Source organism: Cetorhinus maximus, chromosome 5, assembly GCF_964194155.1.
Source record: "Cetorhinus maximus chromosome 5, sCetMax3.hap1.1, whole genome shotgun sequence".
Lineage (NCBI taxonomy): Eukaryota > Metazoa > Chordata > Chondrichthyes > Lamniformes > Cetorhinidae > Cetorhinus > Cetorhinus maximus.
The window spans coordinates 39,416,698-39,443,511 of NC_135883.1; the positions used below are offsets into that span (position 1 = coordinate 39,416,698).

A 26,814-nucleotide genomic window follows, 5' to 3' on the forward strand; every position below is an offset into this window, starting at 1 on the left:
TGTGATCAGTTGGTGGGTGGAGATGCAGGTCAGCTCAGATGGACAACTAAAAGAGAACCCCAGCAGGCAGCATTCAAAATGCATAGGACATTGAGATGAGTGTGATGGAGGAAGGCTCAGCATGGGTGGGACAGTGCTTGCACGAGGCTCCGAAAGGCCCTGCCACACACACACACTTCTCCCTCCAGAATCACTCGTGGTCTGGATGTGTGCAGCTGAACTGCTAATGGTGGGGGAGATGCAGGGGGAGGACTCGCGAAGCCTGTCAATGAAGCTGAAAGACATCATTACACACTATTTAGTGAAAGTGAATATATTTTCAGATTATAAAGTGACAAAATGTGTTCACCCATGCAGCTGCTTGTGATCGGAAATTCTTAACTTTTCTAGACCTACCACTTCTTCTAGGTGCTGCCCTGATATCTGCAGGAGGGGTGGAGACAGCCTGTGCAATATTTGGCCCTGTTGCCTGTGATGACTTCAGCGTGCATCCACTGGAGACAACAAGGCCTTGAGGGCACTGGCTTGCTTTGGCTGTCCTCCTGTTGGTCAGCTGCTCCTTCTGCAGTCACAGAAGATGAGGTTGAGGGGGTCACAGGCAAAGGAGACTCGGAGGGAGAGGACAGCCTCTATGACCCAGGGGTGTCCAGCTGCCACTCCTCCTCCTTTCTGGTGCCTGAAGGCCCCAGCCTGACTCCTTGAGGGGAAGGAGTGCCTGGAGGGACGTCAGGTGCCCTATTTCTCTCTCGCACTGCCATTGCAGGAAATTAACCATGGCTACCGCGATGGAGTGTAGGTCTACACGCATCTCCGTGTTCTGCTGGACCAGGGTCTCCATGGCGTCTGCCATCCTTCCCATGGAGACCTCCATATATGCACATGTGGGCACCACTTCATCAGAGAACATTCAGTCGCATTCCTTTGACTTGTGTGCCACTCAGTTGAGCCTTCCAACAGGCTCTGCGTGATGTTCTCCCGACGCTCCACAATGAGTTGGAAGCCCGAATCCAGAGGCTCATCATCTGACTCAGACGTCACAGATGCCTCTGCCTATTTCCCAGCAGTCTTCTGAGCCAGGGAAGCTCGGCTGAACCTGCCTCCTCCTGCTGTGGACACGTGTCCATGTGGTGACCAGCTGATTACAAACCCGAGCCTGCTCTAGATCTAGGTCCCGCAGAAGTGTGTGTCTCTGAGCTAGTGGAAGGTGTGATAAGCGCTGTGACAGGTCTTCCAAGCTTCTTATTTCCAGCTCTTCTTTGGAAGAGGTGTCCTCTTGGTTGGAGGTAAGGACCTGGATGGAGCTGAGGAATTGGCTGGCTGAGGGTGTCGGTCTCTTGGCAGAGCTTCATGTGAATCAAAGGAGAGATATTTAGTGCATGTCAGCAGAGTCAAAAGCAGGAGAGAGAGCACACACAGTTATATTGAGAGAGGGATGATGTAGTGCAGGATCCTCGCGTGTGTGTTCGCCGCCGACTTCACCGTTGCCCAGGCATGGTCCATGTCCTCACCAGTCAGTGCGATGGCACGCTCCTCAGTGAATGAGGGTCTAATGTGAGCCACTCCACCCCCAGTCTGGAACGTCTCCCTGCTGTTGCGAACCAGCTTCTCCTGCATGAAAACAGATCGAGACAGTGTGCACAGGACACTTGGCACTGCGTGAATGTTTGTGCGTAAGTGGAGCCATGGACAGGATGAAGATGCGAATTCCAGTGGATATGAGCCTAATGGAGATATGAGGGTGTGTGTGAGAGTTAGTGGTGTTGTCCCTTGAGGTGTGAGATCCCTGTGGATGTCGGATAAGTTTGTAAGTCTGTAAGTTGAGAGTGATGAGGTGGTTGATTTACCCTGGTGGAATGGATGAGAGCATTCATCCTCTTCCTGCACTGGATGGCTGATCCCCTCTGTGCTCCAGTGGCGCTGACCACTGCTGCCATTCAGACCCAGGCTGGATTTGTGACTCTGGTAGTTTTCCTGTGGCCAGAGTTGGGGTAGGGATCATTGCGGTGGCCTTCCATTGCGTCCAGCCAGTGCCCCAGAGAGGCATCACTAAATTTGGGGGCTGCCGTCTTCTTCGGGCAGAATTTTCTGCCTGTCGGGCGGGTGGGCCCAACCCAATCTCCGGTGGGCGGGGAGCCGATCCCCGCCGCCATTTTAAGTGGGCAGACCAATTAATGCCCGCCCAGCGTGAAGCGCTATGCGCTTCCTGTGCGGGCGGGGGAGGGATTCCCCAAATGTGACGCATGCACACGAAAGAGCGCACATCTCCCTAAGGCTAAGTGCTGCCTCAGGGAGATCGCTGACAGCTTCATAAACTTTAAAAATAGGAAAATTTAAAAATCCTTAACATGTCCCCCTCATGTGACAATGTCACACGAGATGGGACATGTTAATAAATTTCACTGAAACTTTAATAAACTTTTTTAAACCCTACATGAAACCTCATCCCGCCGGTGGATGAGCTTTCATGTTTTTTCAGAAGCCCGCTGGGGCTCCTGGCCTGCCCACCAACCATAAGGTTGGACGGGCAGGTCCTTTAATTGTTTTAATTATCCTGTCAATGGCTTCAATTGGCCATTGACAGGTCGGCAGGCAGACAGCTGATCTCGCTGTGCCCCCGCCTTCCTGAAGATTTAAATGGGGCGGGATGACGTTGGGGTTTCCCCCGACGTCATCCTGCGTCATTTTCACGTCGGTGAGCGGGGCCTGTCCCCTGCTCGCCGACGGAAAAATTCAGCCCTTTGTTTTCAAGGCCATCGGTCACCCGGAGCAATCCTGGCTGTAGACATGAAGGAGGCTGCGCACTGGTGCGCTAAAATCTGCCATTGTGACAGGTGGGTAAAACGTCCTATTTCCCATCCACTACTGCACTTGGTGCAAATCTGGAATGATTCCACCCTTAGTCTCCAGAATGGAAAATTCTGCCCATTTACATTCTCAAGACAAGCAGTGCCGAGTTATATTAATATATTGTTTTCAGTTTCTTAATGCTTTCTAAACAAAAACGAACTAGCAACTATAAAAGCGAATGCACTGTATGAAGAAAAGATAAGGTAATTTGCGTCTAAAAGAAATTCAATAAAAAGTCATTGGACAAAATATTTCCCTCGTCAAGTGGGCACGGCGGCAGGCATGGGAGCGGCCCAAAACCGGCCACGTGCCCGCAATCAGGCTCCGACCACAATTTCACACTGGCTGGCCAATTAACGGCCAGCCAGCGGAAAACACGTGCTGGGGGCCTCAGCGCTGCCGGAGAGGGAGTGAGAGAAGTGCGAGTGCTGAGGTGTGCGCATGCACGGGGGAGCGTGCTCTGACAGCTCCCTGAAGGCACAGAGCTGCCTTAGGGAGCTGACAGATTTTAAATACAAAAATAAACTTTTAACATGTGAAAAAAACATGTCCCCACATGTGACTCAGTCACATGGAGAGGGACATGTGAGAAAGGATGTTAAAAATTTTAATTTTTTTTTTCGTAAGCACTGGAAATCTCATCCCGCCCATGGATGATGTTTTGTTAAAAATGCAAAGGCTGCCTGGCCTATTTGCCTGCCCGCCAACCAAATGGTTGAGCAGGCAGTGAAAAATGCAGCTTAATTAATTACATAAGGGCGTTAATAGGTCTCTTAATTGTTGGCAGGTACGCTGCTGCCTCTCGTGCATACCCGCTGACCAAAAGATCATGAGAGTGTGCAGTGACGTAGAGACACTTGCCTGACGTCATTGCGCACTATTTCACTCCCGCTCAGATCGGGCGCTGCCTGCCCGCGGGATGAAAAATTCTGCCCATTAAATTTTCATGTATAAAAATTATAATCTTACACCAGATTATACAGGGTATTCTTACACTGATCTGAGCATATTGTTAAATAAAAATAATCTTGCAAAAAGATTTACTGCTTTTACTTTAGTATGAAACCTTTTTTGGGAGACATCTTCAACTTACAAAAGGATCTTATTGTTGCGTACATAAAGAATAAACTATTTACCTTCACAAAGTTTCTGTTTCATTATTTCTCTAATTCTGGAGATACCAGTGTAGTCCTCTACATGGAAAACATATGTGGATGATGGTTTATTAGCAATTGCCTGAAGTTCTGCATCTTCTATTTCCTGACCAACTCCAATTGCAAACAGTATAATTTTCTTTTTCCTTGCTTCCTCTGCTGAGTCCTTCACATCATCCTGGGACTTTCCATCTGTAAGTACAACTGCTACTTTTGTCACGGCATTAGCAGCCCTGGTTGAGGTAGCAAACACATTGTTAATTCCAAATGTTATAGCTTTTCCTGTTCTTGTATTTCCACCCCTATATAATATGGCTTCCATTGCTTTCATCAGGTCTTCATTGGACCTATATTTGTCCAATGGGATTTCTAGCAGAGGATCATCACTATATTGTATGACGCCCACTTGTGTAAACGTTGTCCCTATTTCAAAACTGCTGGATATGTTGACAATCCAGTTTTTGACTATTTCAAAATCATTTGGTCCTACACTAAATGAGCCATCCAAAATGAAAACTAAGTCATTTGGAGCAGTTCTGCAGCCTAGAAGAAAAGAAAAAAGAAAAATGGTGTTACTACAAAGGAATAATAGGCACATTATTCACAATGGCATTAACAATTGTATTTTTGTGCTACAACTTTTATGCACATTTTAAAGAATCTGCATAATACACATATTTAGCATTGCACGTAACTGTTTGGTGCTCCCACCTGTATTTGTAAGTCAGTACCTAAAGGCCGTGGATAGTTGGGAATTTTTAATCTGTGAGCAACAAATTTCTTGAGTTGTATTTTTAAGAAAATCACACGCCTGTGCTTCTCGCAAAGTAACGACCATTTCAGTAATATTCATTCACAGGATGTGGGCATCGCTGGCTAGGGCCAGCATTTATTGCCCATCCCTAATTGCCCTTTCAAAGGGCATTTAAGCGTCAACCATATTATTGTGGATCTGGAGTCACATGTAGGCCAGACCAGGTAAGGACAGCAGATTTCCTTCCCTAAAGGGCATTAGTGAACCAGATGGGTTTTTACGACAATTAACAATGGTTTCATGGTCACCAGTAGACTTTTAATTCCAGGTTTTTATTGAATTCAAATTCCACCGTCTGCTGTGGCAGGATTCGAACCCAGGTCCACAGAGCATTATCTTGGGTCTCTGGATTACTAGTCCAGTGACAATACCACTACGTCACCACTTCCCCAAAGCTAGTTTGCAAAGAAAACAGTTTTGAAACTTCAAACATGTTTAATGTAAGGTTAATTCAGTTTTGGTTTTCCTTAGTCAATCATGGTAGTAGGCCTTTGTAAGGTTCTTCACCCAGGCTTAAAATTCCACTTTGTGAATGAGAAAGCCACACCTATCTTATCCTTCTGCCTGTCGCAACCAAATAAAGCTCCCACAAAACCCACTGCAGAAGACTAGTGAGGCCACTCTGGATAGAAAGAATAATTTTCTGATTTGTCACCATAGTTCCTGCACACATTTACACATAAGCATAAGATATCACTGGTCACTTGGTAGTAAAGAACTTGCGTATTGCTGAAAAAAAGAGACATGCTTGTCAAAGCTTTTCATCTTGCATTCATTTTTTTTCAGCAATACATAAGATATTACATAGTTTTGTCATCTATCATTTCAACATGGACTCTTGACCCCAGTTGACTTATGTTTGAGACTTTCTTCCAAATAATAATGGCAGGAATTATATATAGTGCCTGGTAGCCCTTCAATGAATTTAACCTAACATTTTTCACTTAATAACAAAAGGTTTTATAATACTATCATTTCTCAGAAAATGTGATTAATATAGGTTTTTAAAATTATGTAATGGTTTCATATCATAGATGAAGAAAAAATGATTCTATTTGTGGGACATTCCAAAAAGAATATAAATATAAGACTGTTGCAAATAAATCTGATAGGGAATTCAGGAGAAATTTCTTTACTCAGTGTTGTGAGAATGTGGAACTTGCTACTACATGGAGTAGTTGAAGCAAATAGTTTAGATGCCTTTAAGGAGAAGCTAGTTAAGTGCATGAGAAAGACTGGGCTAGAAGGATATACAGATAGGTTTAGATGAAGTAGAATGAAAGGAGATTAGAATATAGGAAGCATAAATTGTTGTGCTCAATGGCCTGTTTCCACATTTTAAGTTCTATATAATGTAAACTAAGCATTTGAAAAAAGATATTGCCCCTTAATTTCTTCAGATTTTATGCTGCTGTACTTCTGGTAAAGTCACAATGATGTGACAGCAAGAAGTTTGAAGAATTTCAGGAGCATTAAATTTGTTTGTTTTTCTACATTTTGTGTATTAATTTTCATTAATATGAATTATGCAAGTATCAGAAAATTTAATTGTGCAGAATTTTCTGTTCCTGCAGCTGGGAGTATTGTATCACCAGGACACAGCCCAGGCAGGGAGGCGAAACAGAAAGTAGCCTGCACATTTTCCTTCCATTTTAATGAATAAATGGAAAATTTGGTGGGCTCCACTATGCTCCTCTCCACCTAATTTTCCTTTATTCACTGCACTTAGACAATGTAAAACCCCAAGTCAAAAGAACAGGAAAATCTGCTCTGAAGTATTTCTACAAATATAACATATCACTGGCCATACTTGCTGCTCAACAGAAAGAGTGCTTCTGAGTCCAATTACTGTAATGTTCCTTTTGTCACTGTTATCTCTATAGGTTCACTGAATGAGAAGTCAGATAAATAACATCAGTGCCAAATTCTAAACTTTTCCTGTGGAGCTATGACTATTAAGAATTTGATTGATATAGCCAACATAAGTTCCAATCTGCTGCTCCTTGGCATGCTTTGCAAGCACGTATTGCATTTCCAGCCCAGAATTTTCTTTTTATTTGGATAGAAAATCAGGGCTCATAGTCCAATTTTATCCAATTAGTCTGTCTGAATTTGAACTTGATCGCAAAGACGAAAAGGCACTTTTGTCATTCATCATTATACCTAATGCTCAATAGTCATCCTTAATATACCCAAGCTGCAAATATAACAAAACAATTCTGTTGGAAATAAACAGCAGGTCTGTCACCATCTGAAAAGAAAGGCATAATACTGTTTCAATTCTGAACCTTTTGTTGTGATGGTGAATTCACACCTGAAATGCAAACCTATTTTTCTTTTAAATAAACAATGTTTTCAGCTTACAAATTAAAATCTATCCATAAATGCATGTTAGAAGTAAATTGTTAATCCAGAAGAATCTATGAATCTTATACAAAAGGTGATCCTGGCTTCTGTGATGATCACATAAGTTAGTTAGAAACAAAATTATTCCATTCATCTCTTCCAACGCATGCTAAGTAAAGTGAGGTCTACACTGAATCTAGTCTAGAATTTCTATGACCAAAATGCTAAACATTTTACCTGGGCACAAAGTAGAAAAATATTCATTGCTTAACAATGTAATTCATCAACTTGATGAACTAAATACCACAAAAAATTAAAAATGAAAAAAAAGTCTTAGTTCCTTACTAGATCTTACATCATCCTCCACAGCTGTACTGAATTCTTGGAGAAGCAGCAACACAAAACTGTGCAGGACAAGTTTCATGGCTTTTAGATTTGGTTCCATGTCATATGCCTTTGGAAGCAGTGGTCCACACACACTTCAAAAACTGAAATGAAGAAAAATAACAAGTACTGATCATTTTCATTCACAGAACATAGCATCATAAATGTTCCTATTTATCCAAACCACTTTTTGTGATCTTTCAAATTCCTCTAAGCTTTCAAATAATATATTTACTGGAAGAAATTCATGAAACACAAAGGATGAATTCTTGACGCACACAACTAGTAGATCCAATTGAATTTGCTAGAAAAAATGCCTTGTTGATGAAGAAAATATTAACTAATACTTCTAAATAATGGAGCTTAGGTCTTTTATTAATTTCAATTGGGATTGTCAATCACTAAGCTACACTTGACAAATCATGTGAGTCAGTCGTCTTTGAGAGAAGATTTATCATATTTTTTAATGGTTATTGAAAAATCTATAATTCAACACCAAAATGCGCAGGGTGCCATTAAAGTGAAAAGAGTAGAACAGTTTAGGTAAATTCCACCTATCGCTTCATAATTACCTCAGCCCTAACTACCTTGAAAGATCAGGACTCATTACATACGCATGGCAGAGTCCCAATAGAATTCACAACATCAAAGAGGTGCCTGCAGTGTAAAGTTGGGAGATTCCAAGTGGTGCTACTGCAGCCTCTGAAGCACCAGAGGATTCAACAAGGTTCTTAATGCCCCATAATTTACAAGGAGCATCCATTTGAAGGCTTTAGCTAAAGTTTGTGTCAATAGAGGGATAGGAGGCCACTATAAGGCTCTCTGCCTCCACTGCAGGTGGGCTGTTAAGACCATTTACCAAACCTACGGAGCGAAAGTGCTCATGGTTCCATGGCACACTCCTGCTGGTTGGTAAATGACAATGCAACCAAGACAGGGTCCATGGATTTCTCAAGAACACACCCAGACATCAGTAAACACTAAGTCAAACAATATCATTGAAACTCTGTCTCACGCGGGATTCCCAGCTTCACCTTCAAAGATCTCTCCTTGGAATTCTCTCCAAAAGTCACTGCCACTTGGACAACTTTAACAATAGCCCACTTCACAAGTTTCAATCTTGCTTTCTGAGATTCCTTCTCCCTGGATTTCCGAATACACTCAAACACTAGCTTACAAGCACACTTTCAGTTATATGGCTGTGCCAAGCAGAACACCACTGCTCCAAAGCCCCAGCGTCTCACAGTATGGAGTCAGTCTGCTAACTGGAGCTCTTTCTTTAATTTGGAGCCTATTTCTTTGCTGCCTTCATTTAACTTGCTTAATGGAACCTATTCCCGTCCCTGTGTCTGTGACATTTGTTGGCTGGCAGACTACCTCAAACTGACTGCCTCAAGAGCTGTTGTTCACTGACCTTTGAGCTGATCTGATGACCTATCAAAACACTCCCAGTGGTTCCCACCCTTGTTACTAGGCAGGAACCAATGTAACAAGCATTGAAACGTCCTGTACCTTAAATGTTACTGTTAGGAAATGGAGATAATTTAAGTAAATTATATTGGTATTTGTCAGTGTTAGGAATGAGTTTTAGCTTTAATATTTAAGTTTGATTTGTATTTCTGTATTTGTGTGTTAAGAAAAGGTCAAGTTGAGTTTTAGTTTTACTTTAAAAGGTGCCTGCATTTCTAATGAGAGTTTATGACTGTAAGAGAAGTTAAGCAAACACAAGTGTAGAAAAACTGGGCTGTTGCCTAGCAACAGGGTCCAGAGAGACAGGTCCCTCCCACAGACACACGCAGAAGAAACTAGAAATAGCAGTTTTTGAGTTCAATTTGAGCCTGCTGCCAGGCAGAAGCAGCCTAGAAGACTAAGATAGCCAGTTCCAAGCTAAAGTTGGTTTAAAGTGGCTGCCAGGGAGAGACTGGAGCAAAGGGGACAGGTAGCCAGTCCCAAGCTAAAAAAGAAAGTCCCCAAGAGTCCAGGGAGTGGAACAGGAGAAAGTCCCAAGCAGACCTCCTAGTCAAAGGAAGGGCAGGAAACTGGGAAGGGTCCTGTCAAGTGAAGTTAAGAGTGAGGGGCAGAGAAAGGCTCCAAGTTTAAAGCTCCAGGCTCCAGGAAGCAGAGTCAAAGTGACATAAAAGCTTGTGAGAAGTCAGAAGGTCCAAGAGAGGAGACTGAATGTCTGTAAATCTTTGCTATGGGCATGTGAATCAGTTGTGTACTGTTGACAGCTGAGTCGGTGAGAGAGAGTGTGTGGAAAAAAGCTTGAATGCATGTGGTGACCCAGGGAAGAGGAACATTGGAAGGAGAGTTCAAAATCCTGGAGGTAAACCCTTGCGGAAGGCATCTGAAAGTGTCGGTTTGGGAGAAGATTGCAAGGCGAGTTCTTGGAGAGTGGAGATTAGAAACCCTCATGTGAAAGATGGAATGCAGTGAGAGCTGTTGGCTCATGGTGTGACCAGCATCTGGGGAAAGTTGATGAGAGATCCATTGCATCTTGGTTGAGGTGGCATCTGTCGCTTGGTTTCAGAGTGTGGCATGTCTGACCACAGGTCACCTATTGGTACATGGACCATCTACTTACTGTGAACATTAGAATATAAGATAGCTTATTATAACTTGTGTTATCCTTACAAATCTGTATATATCTGTAAAGATATAGTTGTGGGTGAAGGAGCATTGTAATATAGTTCATCTTTTCTTGTTGAATAAATGTTTTATTCTTTTGTTAAAAATTCATTAGCTGACTCCGGTGACTCTGTTCAGTAGCCACTCTCCAAGTATCTAAACAAACAAATAAAAGTTAGGATCTATCAAGCCGGGTTCCACCTTGGGATCAAGCTTGTCCAGTTGTAACATCAGCTGGGATCATAACATTACAATCTCCACAGACTGCGAATTTAGCACCCAGGGACACATAGGTCAATGGATTTGATGACAACCTTCACTGATCCGCTTTAAACAAATACTTGTACCTTGATGAGTAACTCTCAAGCAACAAGCAGGTGTGACCAAATTTAAGACAGATGAGTCATCTTGCCCTTACTCCATGTTTAAATATACCTGTCATTAAAAGAATGGCCAAGATTTTACGAGACCCAACAGGAAAGTGAAGGTGAAACTGAGAGTGGGTGACAAAGACCCTCCCGCTTCGATTCCCATTCCCGTAGCAACCTTGTGCTGGCTGGACAATTAATGTCTGACAGGTGGGGTAGTTGAACATTCAGTGGCCAGAGGCAGGCATTCAGACTGCAGCCAAGTCATCACCTGACGTGGAAGAGAGTGCTGGCATTATGTTAAAGGGTCACCAGCACCTGAGCCTTAACGCCAGTGTCCTTTAATGCAGCAATCGTCCCAGCTACCATCATCTGAACAGTCAGGCCTACAAGTATCCTCTGAACAGTCAACCCTCCATCATTATCCGAAAAGTGAACCCTCCATCATCCTCCAAACACTGAACTTTCCATCAATTTCTGAACACAGAACCCTCCAGGATTCTCGGTAGAAGTCCACAGGAGAAGTGTGCTTGAGACATGACAGAAGGAAGATCTTTGCTGGCCCCATGAAGGCTCCCAGTATGTTCTCTTCCAAGGTGCTTGGGCAAGGCAGATGGTCCTCTTCCCCAGGGACAGAGGAGCATACCTCCCCACTCAACCAAGCAAGACTGGACAGAGGTCACTGAGGAGGTCAGCAGTCGTAGAGTCATCCAGAGAACCTGATGGCAATGCCGCAAACATGTCAATAACCTTCACTGCTCCACAAGGGTGAGTACCAAACCTCAGTCCCTAAAGGCTCGGCAACCCAATAAGGGTGAGGATGCCAATGCTGGGGACAAAGTGCCTGCCATGTTGATGGCGAAAAGTTAAGGCTGCAGCATTTTCTTGAAAAGGAATGACAGCTGCTCTGCCAAGGGGTCTGGGCCAGGCACTGCCAATCTTCTCAATGTTGCTCCAAAACGGACCAATGAATATGCCAGTGGCTTCAAATTCAGCAGTTAGCATGAAAAGTGTTGTGTCCACCCTAGTGTGGTTACTAACATTGGTTTTCCATGTTCCTGCAGGGGAAGAAGACTTAGAATACCAGAGGCAGAATCCCAATCATCATCATCCTGATGCTCATGGAGGAGGAGGCTTTAGAGCTAGCAGAGCATCTCCATCACAGACAGTGAGGCCGGAGTGCAGTCGCAGAAGGGTGTGCGGCCTCAAGACCGGGCATGAAGGAAGCCTCAAGTAGGCATGATGGATGGTGTTCATGTGTCCTTCAATGTTCAGACATTGATATGCGATGCAGCTGACTCTATGGGCTCCTGTTTGTAGGAATGAGAATTGCTGCCACAGGAACAGAGAGCTGCCATCTCCAGGGGATACATCTACCTCTGTGGAGGAGGAGGGGACCTCAGAAGGTGCAGGGTCACATCATTCCCCTGAGCCCTCCGCCAGCGTAACCGGTACGAACACCACACACACACATGCCTGTGCAGTTGTTGGAGACTGTGATTGCCGATGCCACTGATATTCAAAGAAGTGTGGGAGACCAGACTCATACTGAGCCCAAGGCTGATGTCATGCCTCTGGAATTGTCTATGAGGCAGCAGATGTTGAAGTTCAGCATGAAGTGCATGATGATCTAGTGGAGATTCCAGATTTCAGTGGAGGACTCCATCCAGGCCATGAGTGCTGTGATCTCCCTCTTGTCTGCACGTGTCGCCTCCTCCATTGAGAGATTGGCAACTCTCATGGACAGCCACGTCCAGCAGGCCTGTCAGTGGATGGTGGAGATGCACACAGACCTGCATGCCATCACCTTGACATTCAATGGCATTACCATCACAGAATCCCCTACTAACAACACCCTGGGGGTTAACATTGACCAGAAACTGAACTGTACTAGCCATATAAATACAGTGGCTACAAGAGCAGGTTAGAGGCTAGGAATCCTGCGGCGAGTAACTCATCACCTGACTCCCAAAGCCTGTCCACCATCTACAAGGCACAAGTCAGGAGTGTGATGGAATACTCTCCACTTGTCTGGACGAGTGGAGCTCCAACTGCCATCACCTTGGCCATGGGCTCAAGAGAGTAGTGGCAAGGCGAGAGGAGGACTAGGCATTTAGAGTCTCCAAACAGGATTTTTTATTTATTTTTCATGGGATGTGGTAATTACCATTGCGGCCAGGCCAGCATTTATTGCCCATCTCTAATTGCCCTTGAGAAGGTGGTGGTGAGCTGCCTTCTTAAACTGCTGCAGTCCATGTGGTGTAGGTACACCCACAGTGCTGTTAGGGAAAGAGTTCCAGGATTTTGACCCAGCAACAGTGAAGGAACAGCAATATATTTCCAAGTCAGGATGGTGAGTGACTTGGAGGGGGAACTTCCAGGTGCTTGTGTTCCCATGTGTCAGCTGTCCTTGTCCTTCTAGATGGTAGCGGTTGTGGGATGGAAAGTGCTGTTGAAGGAGACTTGGTGTGTTCCTGCAGTGCTCCATGCTTAAGTGATTATTTTATGGAGTAAAATGTTTTCAGTTGAACATATCTTTCATCCCATTATATATTACTGAATTCAAAGTCTGCGCTTTGTTAAATTAATGCAAAAGGGCTGCATTGTAAAACTATAAGTTTACAAAGCAAATTTAAACCACCCTCAGATTAGCTTTAAACTTCAAATACTTAAATAATCATATAACCAAACCGGATATGAAGCACTGAACACAAAAAAATTCATGAACTCAGTTTGATAAATCAAATTATGCTCACATGGAAAAGCTTAATATTGCTAATATTTTCTTTTGTTGCATTTGCATGTGTGAATTTCATGCTATATTTAAGCAGAGCAAAGAAAAATAACTGCATGCAAAAAGTAATGTTTGCATACCTAATAGTGCCTGGCTTCAAATTAGTATTTTTCCAAAAAGGAAGAGGTGGAAAAGACCATTGACGTAATAAGATCAAGTGTTACTGGTGAAGGTGAATGTTCAAGTTATGTTTAAGCTTATTGTTTACATTGCTCACACTTTAGAAAACAAACCATTGAAAGACACTGTGAAACAGGCAGCCTGTTCTGGAAGTTGAAATATTTTATTGATTCAAAAATAATCAAACTTTCTTCTGGATTTATAACTTCATAAGATAATTTGAAAAGAAGATACGCCTCTCATTTACCAAGGGGAGGGATGCAGTGCATTACTCATTTGAAACTGCCACTCATCCAGACAAGTGGAGAGTATTCCATCACACTCCTGACTTGTGCCTTGTAGATGGTGGCCAGGCTTTGGGAGTCAGGAGATGAGTTACTCTCCACAGGATTCTGAGCCTCTAACCTGCTCTTGTAGCCACTGTATTTATATGGCTAGTACAGTTCAGTTTCTGGTCAATGTTAACCCCCAGGGTGTTGTTAGTAGGGGTTTCTGTGATGGTAATGCCATTGAATGTCAAGGGGCGATGGTTAGATTCTCTCTTGTTAGAGATGGTCATCACCTAGCACTCATGTGGCACAAATGTTGCTTGCCACTTGTCAGCCCAAGCCTGGATATTGTCCAGATATTGCTACATTTGGACATGGGCTGTTTCAGTAACTGAGGAGTTGTGAATGGTGCTGAACATTGTGCAATCATCAACGAACATCCCTACTTCTGACCTTCTAATGGAAGGGAGGTCATTGATGAAGCAGCTCAAGATGGTTGGGCCTAGGATGTCCTGGAACTGAGATGATTGACCTCCAACCGTCTTTCTTTGTGTTAGGTATGATTCCAACCGGCGGTTTCCCCCCTGATTCCTATTGACTCCATGTTTTGCTAGGGCATCTTGATGCCACACATGGTCAAATGCGACCTTGACGTCAAGGGCAGTCACTCTCACCTCATCCTTCTCAGATCAGCAATTATGCCTTGCAAGAGAGGAGGAGTGGCTGGCTTCTACTTCTGGGGGCTCCTCCTTTGGACGCTCCAAATATGGACAGTGGCTTCTAAGCCCCTCTGCTGGTGATACCGGCACCTCAAAAGTTGCCCTGATGACAGGGGAGGGTCCTGTGCCTGTGCAGGAGCCCCTCACCATGCCAGGACTCTCCAGGCAGCCAGAAGATGGTCACCAAGGTCACAGGGTAGCAAGGTCAGCAGCCTGCCTCCACTGAAGCTGGCAGTGAAGGGAAACGCCACGTAGGAGCACAGGTAAAAGAACTAAGAGAACACACTAGATGCATATAGGCTTCATGGGTGATTAGATAGTTAATACCTCTCTGCTTGTTGCAGTATAAAGGGTTAACAGATGAGATATGCTAATGTATGACGTAGGTGATGATGTACCACTGACATCATTCAGTCATATGTTAGACTCAAGATAGAGAGAGAGAGAGGTTGGAATCATGCCTAGGAGCAACATGCCTCCACAGCAGCCTGCTTAGATGCAGTACTAATAAACAAATATTAAACAAATGCCAAAGTATGTCTACAGTCTGTCAAAGAAACAAGTCCCACGCCTAGAGTCCAAGATAGAAGGACCATCTCAGAACATGGTGACATTGATGTGAAAAAGGAACCATAGAGTGAAGAGAACCTTGATGTCAATTTTAGTCCAAAGCAAAACTTAGTAATCGAATGAGCAAGTTTTAACCAGCAGTTGCAACGACCTGGAGAATCGATTGCATTATTTCTAACCAACCTATATCGCCTAGCTAGTTCTTGCGGATATGGGCCACTGAAGGACGAGCTAATCCGTGGTCACATAGTCATGGGTGTCTGGGATGAAAATATCACTGACTTTCTGCAGACCAAAGACGATTGTAATTATTCTAAGTTGGGAGCAGGAACAACTGAGCAGAGACAGGTTTGGGTGTAAACCTCACCTTCAGAGCTGAGTTTGAAAAAATATCGAACAGTGACACCACAGGAAAACCATAAGTTCATTGGTTGATAAGAAACTGCTGTTAGGCAGTGTCTTTAAATAGCTGTAAATTAGTAACACGTATTACTTTGAAATAAGTAGCTACTTGGATTTGGGTAAGAAATGCTAGGAATAAGGGTAGGTAAGGATCAGTGATGTAAAGTAATATAAGTAAACCAAAGTAAAATAAAGTTAACGTAAGGGAAGTAAAGTTAAGGCATGGCAGGGCACCATACTCGTGCAGAATGCGGGAAGTCGTGGACACTACTGGTGAACTAGGTGACCACAAGTGCAGGAAGTGCTGCCAGCTGCAGGAACTTGAGCTTCTGGATTTGGAGCTTGAGCAGCGGCTGGAGTCACTATGGCGCATCTGTGAGGCTGGGAGCTACGAGGATAGCACATTCAGAGAGGTGGTCACACAACAGTTTAGGAGCATGGAGGCAGAATGGGAATGGGTGACCGCCTGACAGTCCAAGACAACCAGGCAAGTAGCGCAGGAATCCCCTTGGGTCCTGCTCGCTAATCAGCTTTCCGTTTTGGAAACTGGTGAGGGTGTTAGTTCCTCAGAGGAGTGCAGTCAGAGCCAAGTTTGTGGCACCATGAACAGCTCGGCTGTGCAAGAGGGGAGGAAGGAGAAAGGAAGAGCAATAGTGATAGGGGATTCATTAGTTAGGGGAACAGGCAGGTGTTTCTGTAGCCGTAGGTGTGACTCCAGGATGGAATTTTGCCTTCCTCATGCCAGGGTCAAGGATGTCACCAAGTGGCTGCAGGACATTCTTCCGGGAGAGTAAACAGCCAGAGGTCGTGGTCCACGTTATTACCAATGACTTAGGTAGGAATGGGGGTGTGGTCCTGCGGACAGGATTTAGGGCGCTAGGTAGAAATTTGGCAAGCGGGACCTCAAAAGTAGTTATCTCTGATTATTCCCAGTGCCACATGCAAGTGAGTACAGAAATAGGAGGATAAGGCAGATGAATGCATAGCTGGAATACGGTGCAGGAGGGATGGCTTTAGATTCCTGGGACACTGCAAGCCGGACGGGTTGCACCTGAACAGAGCTTGGACTGAGTTCTTTGCGGGGGCATTTTGCTAGTGCTGTTAGGGGGGCTTTAAACTATCTTGGCAGGGGTGTGGGAAACAGGAGAGAACATTAGAGAGTAATACCAAGATGCACAAAACACTGTGAAAGACAGATAGCACTAGAATAGAGAATAATAATTTAATAGGCGGAGTCGGAGTAAAGGAGAAAGTAATGAAGTCTAAATCAGGGTTATACAGCATGTATGTGAATGCACAGAGTATAGTAAGTAAGACCGGTGAGTTACAGGCACAGATTGCCATGCGGAATTATGATGTTGTGCTGATGGACTGGGTGTTAAATATTCCTGGATACAAGGTGTTCAGGAAAGATAGAGCAGGAAGAAAAGGAGGAAGAGTGGCTGTATTGGTTAGGTGAGCATTACAGTGTTGGAGAAAGAGGATATCCCAGAGGGTTTAAGGACAGAATCAATTTGGCTAGAGCTAAGCAACAAAAAGAGTACAAATACATTGCTCGGTGTAATCTATAGGCCACCAACTAGTGGGGAGGATGTAGAGGAACAGCTCTGAAGGGAAATTACAGGGAGGTGCAAACATTATAGAGTGGTTATAATAGGGAAGTTTAATTACCCAAATATAGACTGGGATAGTGGTATTGAAAAGGGCAGAGAGGAGCAAGAGTTCCAAGAGTGTGAAGGGAAGTTTAAAAAAACAAAAAGAAACAAGAGAGCAGAGATGCAAGGTAGTGAAAAGGCAAACGATAATAAAAATGTGACAGGAAGGGGCAGACAATAAAGGCAGATGATTGCAGCAGAAATTAGAGCCAGAATGAGTAATAATGGTAAAAATTCAAAGCTTAAGGCTCTTTATCTGAATGCACGCAGCATTTGTAACAAGATAGATGAGTTGACGGTACAAAAAGAAATAAATGAATATGACTTGATAGCAATTAAAGAGACGTGGCTGCAAGGTGACTAAGGCTGGGAACTCAATATTCATGGGTATTCAATGTTCTGGAAAAATAGGTAAAAAGGAAAAGCAGGTGGGGTAGCTTTGTTAATAAAGGAAGGTATCAGTGCAATGGTGAGTAGTGATATAGGTGCAATAGATCGTGATGTGGAATCAGTTAGGGTGGAAATAAGGAATAGCAAGGGGAAGAAGTCACATGTGGGAGTTGTCTATAGGCCTCCGAAGGCCTCACTGTAAGACAAAAGTATAAATTGGGAAATAACGGAGCCGTGTAAGAAGGGTGCTACAATTGTCATGGGTGATTTTTATCTGCACATTGACTGGACAAATTAGATTGGTGGGGTAACACATAAGACGAATTTGTAGAGTGCATTAGGGGTTGTTTCTTAAGCAATATGTTGCGGAACCTAAACAGGAACAGGCTATTTTAGATCTAATAATGTGTAATTAGGTGGGATTAATGAGATATTGTAGTTAAGGATCCTTTAAGGGGTAGTGATCACAACGTGGTAGAATTTCAAATTCAGTTTGAAGGCAAGCAACTCAGGTCTTAAACCAGTGTCCTCAACTTAAATAAGGGCAATTACAGAGGTATGAAGAAAGAATTGTCTAAAGCAGGCTGGGAAAATAGACTAAGGGGAAGATCAGTGGATGAGCAGTGGCAGACATTTAAGCAGATATTTCACAACGCTCAACAAAAGTTTATCCCGGTCAAAAAGAAGTACTCGATAAGAAGGATGAACCACCCATGGTTAACAAAGGTGGTCAAGGAGAGTATCCAATGAAAAATTAAGGCATAAAAAGCGGAGAAAACTAGTGGTAGGCCAGAGTCCATTATTAAGGAAGAAATAACAGGACATTTAGAAAAGATTAACAGAATCAATCGTTTTATGAAAGGGAAATCATGTTTGACAAATTTGCTACAGTTCTTTGAGGATAAAACAAACAGAGTTGATAAAGGGGAACCGGTAGATATGGTGTATTTGGGTTTCCAGAAGGCATTCGATAAGGTGCCACATCAAAGGTTATTGCACAAGATAGGAGCTCACAGTATTGGGGGTAATGTATTAGCATGGATTAAGGATTGGTTAACACACAGAAGACAGAGAGTTGGGATTAATAGGTCCTTTTCAGGTGGGAAAGGCGTAACTAGTGGAGTGCCATTAGGATCAGTCCTAGGGCCTCAATTATTTACTATCTATATTTATGACTTGGAGGAGGGGGCAGAGTGTAATGTATCCAAATTTGTTGACAATACAAAAATAGGTGGGAGGGCAATTTGAGGACATAAGGACTTTGCAAGGGGATATAGATAGGTTGTGTGAGTGGGCAAAAAACTTGGCAGATGGAACTTAATGTAGGGAATTGTGAGGTCACGCACTTTGGTAGGAAGAATCAAAAGGCAGACTATTATTTAAATGGAGAAAGACTCTAAAAAAAGTGCAGCACAGAAGGATCTGGGTGCTCTTTTGCATGAAACACAAAAAGTTAGCATGCAGGTGCAGCAAGTAATTAAGAAGGCAAATGGAATTTTGGCCTGTATTGCTAGGGGGTTGGAGTTTAAAAATAGGGAAGTCTTGTTACAACTTTACAGGGTGTTGGTGAGGCCACACCTGAAGTACTGTTTACAATTTTGGTCCCCATATTTAAGAAAGGATATCAGCAATTCAAAAGAGACTCACTAGGCTGATTCCTGGGATGAAGGGGTTGACTTATCAAGAGCGGCTAAACAGGTTAGGCCTTTATACATTAGAGTTTAGAAGAATGAGAGGGGTGACCTTATTGAAACATACAAGATTCTGAGGGGGCTTGACAGGATAGATGCTGAGAAGATGTTTCCACTAGTGGAGGAATCTCGAACTAGGGGACATAGTTACAGAATAAGGGGACACTCATTTAAAACTGAGATGCGAAGGAATTTCTTCTGTCAGAAGGTAGTGAATGTCTGGAATTCTCTACCCCAGAGAGTTGTGGAGGCTAGATCACTGAAAGTATTTAAAGAGGAGGTAGATAGATTTTTGAAATATCGGGGAGTTGAGGGCTATGAGGAGTTGAAGCCTGGGGCAGATCTGCCATGATCTTATTAAATGGCAGGGCAGGCTTGAGGGGCCGAATAGCCTACTCCTACTCCTATTTCTTATGTTCTTATGAGCACAGGGAACCAAAGATTGGTGGGAAAAACTGTAGCTGAACAATGGGCTACCTTTCAAGAAGAAATGGTTCCGGCAGAGTCAAGATATATTCCTTCAAAAGGGAAAGGTGGAATAAACAAATCCAGAGCTCCCTGGATCAAAAAGGAGATAGAAATTAAGATAAAGAAGAAAAAGTGTGCTTATGACAGGTGTCAGGTAGACAATACAATTGAGAATCAAGCTGAATACAAAAGGTTCAGAGGAGAGGTGAAGAAGCAATTCGGAGAAGTGAGGAGGGATTATGAGAAAAGACTGGCAGCCAACATAAAGAGGAATCCCAAATTCTTCTATAGGCACATAAATAGTAAATGGGTGGTAAAAGGAGGAGAAGGGCCGATTAGGGACTGAAAAGGGGATTCTCACATGGAGGCAAGGTGCATGGCTGAGGTGTTGAATAAATACTTTGTATCTGTCTTTACCATGGTGACAGAGGAGGAAACTCTGTCACTAGAAGGGTTCAAAATTGATAAGGAGGAGGCATTAAATAAACTGTGGGCACTTAAAGTTGACATGGCACTGGGACCGGATGAGATGCATCCAAGGATATTGAAGGATGTGAGAGTGGAAATTGCAAGGATACTGGCCATAATCTTTCAGTCTTCCCCAGACTCACGGGAGGGGTCAGAGGATTGGAGAATTGCAAACATTACACCCTTGTTCAAAAAGAATTGTAAGGATAAGCCCAGCAATTACAGACAAGTCAGGTTAACTTTGGTGGAGGGGAAGGTTCTAGAAACAATTATTCGGGATAAAATTAATAGTCACACAGAAAAATGTGGGTTGATTAAGAAGAGCCAGCATGGATATCTTAAGGGAAAATTGTGTTTAACGAACTTGCTGAAGTTTTTTGAAGAGATAACAGATAGGGTTGATGAGGGTAATGCTGTTGATGTGGTGTACATGGACTTCCAAAGGGCTTTCGATACAGTGCCGCACAACAGACTTGTGAGAAAAGTTATAGCTCATGGAATAAAAAGGACAGTAGCAACATGGATACAAAATTGGCTGAGTAATAGGAAACAGCGCATTAAGGTTAATGGATATTTTTTGGGCTGGAGGAAGGTTTGTAGTGAAATGGAGCAACTCAAAACTGGGCATCCATGAGGTGCTGTGGGCCATCAGCAGCAGCAGAATTGTACTCAAACACAATCTGTAACCTCATGGCCTGGCATATCCCCCACTCTACCATTACCACCAAGCCAGGAGATCAACCCTGGTTCAATGAAGAGTGCAAAAGGGCATGCCAGGAGCAGCACCAAGTACACCTAAAAATGAGGTGTCAACCTGGTGAACTGACAACACAGGACTATTTGCGTGCTAAACAGCATAAGCAATAAGTGATAGACAGAGCTAAGCGATCCCACAACCAACAGGTCACATCTAAGCTCTGCAGTCCTGCCACATCCAGTCGTAAATGGTGGTAGGCAATTAAACAACACACTGGAGGAGGAGGCTCCACAAATATCCCCATCCTCAATGATGGAGGAACCCAGTACATCAGTGCAAAAGATAAGACTGAAGCACTTGCTACAATCTTCAGCCAGAAGTGCCAAATGGATGATCCAACTTGGCCTCCCCCGGGGAACTCCAGCATCATAGGTGCCAGTCTTTAGCCAATTAGATTCACTCCACGTGACATCAAGAAATGGCTGAAGGCACTGGATACTGCAAAGGCTATGGGCCCTGGACAATATTCCGGCAATAGTACTGAAGATTTGTGCACCAGAACTTGCCATGCCCCTAGCCAAACTGTCCCAGTACAGCTACAACACTGGCATCTACCCAGCAATGTGGAAAATTGTCCAGGTATGTCTTGTACACAAAAAGCAGGACAAATCCAACCAGGCCAATTACCACCCCATCAGTCTACTCTCCATCATCAGTAATGTAATGGAAGGGGTCATCAATAGTGCTATCAAGCGACACTTGCTTAGCAATAACCTGCTCATTGAAGCCCAGTTTGGGTTCTGCCAGGGCCACTCAGCTCCTGACATCATCACAGCCTTGGTTCAAACATGTTTCTCATGTGTCGATGCAGACTCGATGGGCCGAAGGGCCTCTTCTGCACTGTGTGATTCTATGATTCTGTGATGGACAAAAGAGTTGAACTCCCGAGGTGAGGTTAGAGTGACTGCCCTTGACATCAAGACCACATTTGAACGAATGTGGCATCAAGGAAACCTAGCAAAACTGGAGTCAATGGGAATCAGGGGGAAAACTCTCCGCTGGTTGGAGACATACCTAGCACAAAGGAAGATGGTTGTGGTTGTTGGAGGTCAGTCATCTCAGCTCCAGGACATCACTGCAGAGTTCCTCAGGGTAGTGTCCTCGGCTCAACCATCTTCAGCTGCTTCATCAATGACCTTCCTTCCATCATAAGGTCAGAAGTGGGGGTGTTCGCTGATGATTCCACAATGTTCATCACTATTCACAACTCCTCAGCTAGTGAAGCAGTCCATGTCCAAATGCAGCAAGACCTGGGCAATATCCAGGCTTGGGCGGACATGTGACAAGTAACATTCACACCACACAAGTTTCAGGCAATGACCATCTCCAACAAGAGTGAATCCAACCATTGCCCCTTGATGTACAATGGCATTACCATCACTGAATCCCCCACTATCAACATCCTGGGGGTTACCATTGACCAGAAACTGAACTGGACTAGTCATATAAATACCGTGGCTACAAGAGCAGGTCAGAGGCTAGGAATAGTGCAACGAGTAACTCACCTCCTGACTCCCCAAAACCTCTCCACCATCTACAAGGCGCAAGTCAGGAGTGTGATGGAATACTCCCCACTTACCTGGGTGAGTGCAACTCCCACAACACTCATGAAGCTTGGCACCGTCCAGGACAAAGCAGCCTGCTTGATTGGCACCACATCCACAAACATTCATTCCCTCCACCACTGATACACAGTAGCAGTAGTGTGTATCATTTACAAGATGCACTGCAGGAATTCACCAAAGCTCCTATGACAGCACTTTTCAAACCCACGACTACTACCATATAGAAGGACAAGGGCAGCAGATAGATGGGAACACCACCACTTGGGAATTCCCCTTCAAGTCACTCGCCATCCTGACTTGAAAACATATCACCATTCCTTCACTATTGCTAGGTCAAAACCCTGGAACTCCCTTCCTAACATCACTGTGGGTGTACCTAAACTACATGGACTGCAGCGGTTCAAGAAGGCAGCTCACCACCATCTTCTCAAGGGCAACTAGGGATGGGCAATAAATGCTGGCCCAGCCAGCGAAGCCCACATCCTGTGTGTGGATCAGTTTTTAAAAAATTCTCCCGATCTTGCTATTGGGACCCTTGTTTTCCTGATATATATTAATGATTTAGATCTTGGTGTGCAGGGGACAATTTCAAAGTTTGCGCTTGATACAAAACTTGGAGGCATTGTAAACCGAGGAGGACAACTTCAAAAGGACACAGACAAGTTAATGGAGTGGGCATATAGGTGGGAGATGATGTTCAATGCAGAGAGGTGTGAGGTGATTCATTTTGGTAGGAAGAACATGGAGAGACAATATAAAATAAGAGAGACAACTTTAAAGGGTGTGCAGGAGCAGAGGGACCTGGGTGTATGTGTGCATAAGTCACTAAAGTTGGCAGGACAGGTGGAGAGAGCAGTTAATATAGCATGCAGTATCTTAGGCTTTATTAATAGGGGGATAGAATACAAGAGCAAGGAGGCTATGTTGAACTTGTATAGGACACTAGTTAGACCTCACCTACAGTATTTTGCACAGTTCTGGGCACCACACTATAGGAAGGATGTGAATGCATTGGAGAGAGTGCAGGAGAGGTTTAAAAAAATAGTTCCAGGGATGAGAAACTTCAGTTATGAAGATAGATTGGAGAAGTTGGGACTGTTCTGCTTGGAGAGGAGAAGGCTAAGAGGAGATTTGATAGAGGTAATCAAAATCATGAGGTGGCTGGACAGAGTAGGTAGGGAGAAACTGTTCCCGCTCGTAAAAAGATCGAGAACGAAGGGCACAGATTTAAAGTGATTTGCAAATGAAGCAAAAACGATGGTTTGGGTCTGAAATGCACTGCCTGGAATTGTGGTGGAGGGAGTTCAATCGAGGCATTCAAGAGGGCATTAGATGAGTATTTAAATAGAAACAATGTGCAGGGTTACAGGAAAAGGCAGGAGAATGGCACTGAGTTACAATGCTCCTTCAGAGAGCTGATGCAGACACAATGGGCCAAATGGCCTCCTTCTGCACTGGAACAACTCAGTGATTCTGTGAAGCAGTCCAGTATATGAGGCAGACTGAGCTTAGAGAATTTAACTGGGCCATAATTCAGCACGGCTCCAAGGCTTCACATGACTCTGAAGACCAGATAGGCCTACGGGGCAGCAGCCCCGCCCACAAGAAAGCTTGCCAAAACAGGCGAAAGGGCAGGAAATACCACAAAGGCAGCCATTTTCAGACGCTTGCAATGTGGCGGAAAAACCCAGCAGAGACGCCACAACTGCCCACAGTGGGTGCAGAATGCTTCCAGTATGGCAAAATTGGACATTTCATGCGTTTCTGCAAATCCACCAATTTTAATTGAAACAGAAGGCAAGCAGGTATTTATGAAATACATTCCATCCAGGAAATGGAAAGTCAAGAAAAAGAAAAGACTACAGAGTTCCTCGGGGAAGTTGATAGTGTTCGTCCAGAGTATTGGTCAGTTGTAGTCCAAATTCATGGCTTCAATGCTACTTTTATAATCGATACTGGAGCGGTTATTAACATATTTGCAGATGACTTTGACTGGCTTCAGCTGATGACTCTTCATCCATCAGACATCAAAATACAAGGTCCAGGTGGCAGAGACCTTCCAATCAAAGGCAGGATTATTGCTACTCTTAGCTACTAAGGGCAAGAGATTGTTGATTCTCTCTATGTTCTTCACAATCAACATACATGCTTATTGAGTGGTGATGTTGGCATACTTCTAAGAATCCTAAAAAAAATACTCATCTCGCTGTCTTTCATTCAACAATCTTCAAACTTTTATTTAAAAGCTGTGAAAATTCAGCCTTCAGAAACTAAGGAAGTTTATACAATCAACAGTAAGTTCCTTTTGTTCACAAAGTGTCATGAAAGTATGAAATTAAAAGCTTCATAATATTTTTCGGTTTATTGTAAAGTAGGTTTATGAGGGTAAGTAGTTGGGGTTCTCTGCACGTGATTTAATTACAATTGAAGTCAGGTAGGCCACAGGCTTTGACTCATCAAAAGAAGCTAGGTGCTTGGTGTGCTAATGAGTAAACATGGATGCTGGCTTAGCATGTAAGGTGTGAAGGGAATTTGCATTTTCAGATCGATGAAGGGGGATTTGGATTTCAAAAGGCACTCAGTCTGTTTACAAATAGCCAGACAAGCAAGGTGTTTATTTTTCCCAAGGGTTATTGACAATATAGAGTGACAACATTAAAGTTTTTATGTTATGAAGGAGATACAGTTTCAAAGACTTATGAAACAATAGAATTTACATATTAAGAAGAGAAAAACATATAAAGGAGAATGAGGCTTTGTGTCAGGGAGAAGGCATTGTGACAGAAATGTGTGAAGTAGCCTTAATGAAGGCTACTTCACACATTATGCACAGCCAGGATGAGTGTAATTGAATGCTGAGAGTGCTGTAGCTTTTATGTAAGCCAGATACAATGATACTCAATGCAGCGAGGGATTGGCCAGGTCGGTTGAAAGAATTGTATGACTCAGCAGCAGCTGCATCGTGAGCAATGGCTACAAGTGGATGACAGGCATCTGCCAATTGGTGCCAGCATTCTCCAAGTCCAGTAAGAGTGAGTGTATGGATGAGACATCCGGGAGCCACCATCATGTGTCAGAGGGATGCCAGCTGGTTAGGAGATCAGATATCATTGTGTGGTGACTAATTTGCCCCTTCTGCCTGCAGGAGAAAAGGACCAACAATAGCAGAGAAAGGACACCACTGAGGCGGAGGCTCTCGACCTGGCTGGAGAACAGGGAGACCGGGACAGAGCAGATGAGGAGAGCTGAGTGCAAAGAGAGTGAGGGGGCCGCGGGCTTGGTGTCCACCACTCAGCAGAAAGGGAAAATGTGCCAGACATGGATGGGAGGAGAGAATGGAAAGGCCTTTTCACTAATTGTTTGTCCTCTCCAATGGAGGATTTAAGACTCCAGAGAGACGCACTGTTGCCTCGACAGGGGCCATGCACTCTAGCTATGAGGAGAGTGCCAAGATCCAGAGGGTGCAGCGCCACATCATCCACACACACCCTCCACCAGTGCAGATATGTTCATGCTGGTGGGTATACGTTTGCAACTCAATTTGGGGTCACAAGTTGGTGAGGACCTCACACATGTGTAGGAGCTGACAGAGATTGTTACGACTGACGACAAGGACAGTCAGAGGACAGTTGGATGTCAGACCCATGCTGAACCCCAGGCTGAGGACGGGCCTCTGGTGTTGGCCACAAGGAAACTGTTGGAGTTGTAGTGACAGACAGGGGAACATCTGACAGAGTTGCCAGAGGGTTATGCACAGCCATGTGCCGATGATGGAGGAGTCCATCCAGGGCATGGGTTCTGCCATGTCTCAGATGTGTGAGCACATGGTTTCCCCCATCAGCAGGAGATCCTCATGGACATCCAGAATCAGCAGATAACTCAGTGGCTGCCAGATATGTGCTCAGACTTGCATACCATCACTTTGCCCACGAGCAATTCCAGGCAAGAGGGAGACTATTTTGTTGGGTTGCGCTACCTGTGCTGTGTACTGCTCTGACACCATTAAGCAGTCTTGTAGAAGTTACCAACAGGTCTTTATTAACATTACTGAACTATGTACATATTTACAATAGAGGGTACAGGTATGGAGAGGACTCCATGGCATGTCCTTAAATGTTGCTACCTCACTCTACACTGCTGACCTAAGCTCTTGGTCAGGTGCCTTCTTACATCACCGGTGGGCGGTACTGTACTCAGTCCCAGGTTAACCCTTAATATAGCAGATCTTTCTGCTACACGTCCCCCCCAAGTCTTTATTCCCTGAATATAGACTGACAACAGATACTTACAGTTTGATCCAAATCTTGTGTTGTCATAAGACTTGTGTACTGAACTGCGGTGTTGCAACTATAACCACACTAACTCTAAACTACTTTGTGATTAACATTATAACATCAACAGCATG

The 26,814-nt window shown here is 44.0% G+C and overlaps 1 protein-coding gene across 1 annotated transcript in view; it reads right to left on the reverse strand.

Annotated features, from left to right (window-relative positions):
- LOC144680613 (uncharacterized) overlaps positions 1–26,814 on the reverse strand; it is a 447,610-nt gene that overhangs the window by 412,778 nt on the left and 8,018 nt on the right. The window contains exons 2-3 of the mRNA XM_078541787.1: positions 7,507–7,649; positions 3,984–4,544 (exon numbers count right to left, since the gene is read on the reverse strand). Coding sequence (XP_078397913.1) covers positions 3,984–4,544; positions 7,507–7,606 — 661 coding nt within the window. The 5' untranslated portion in view covers positions 7,607–7,649. The remainder of the gene's footprint in view (positions 1–3,983; positions 4,545–7,506; positions 7,650–26,814) is intronic.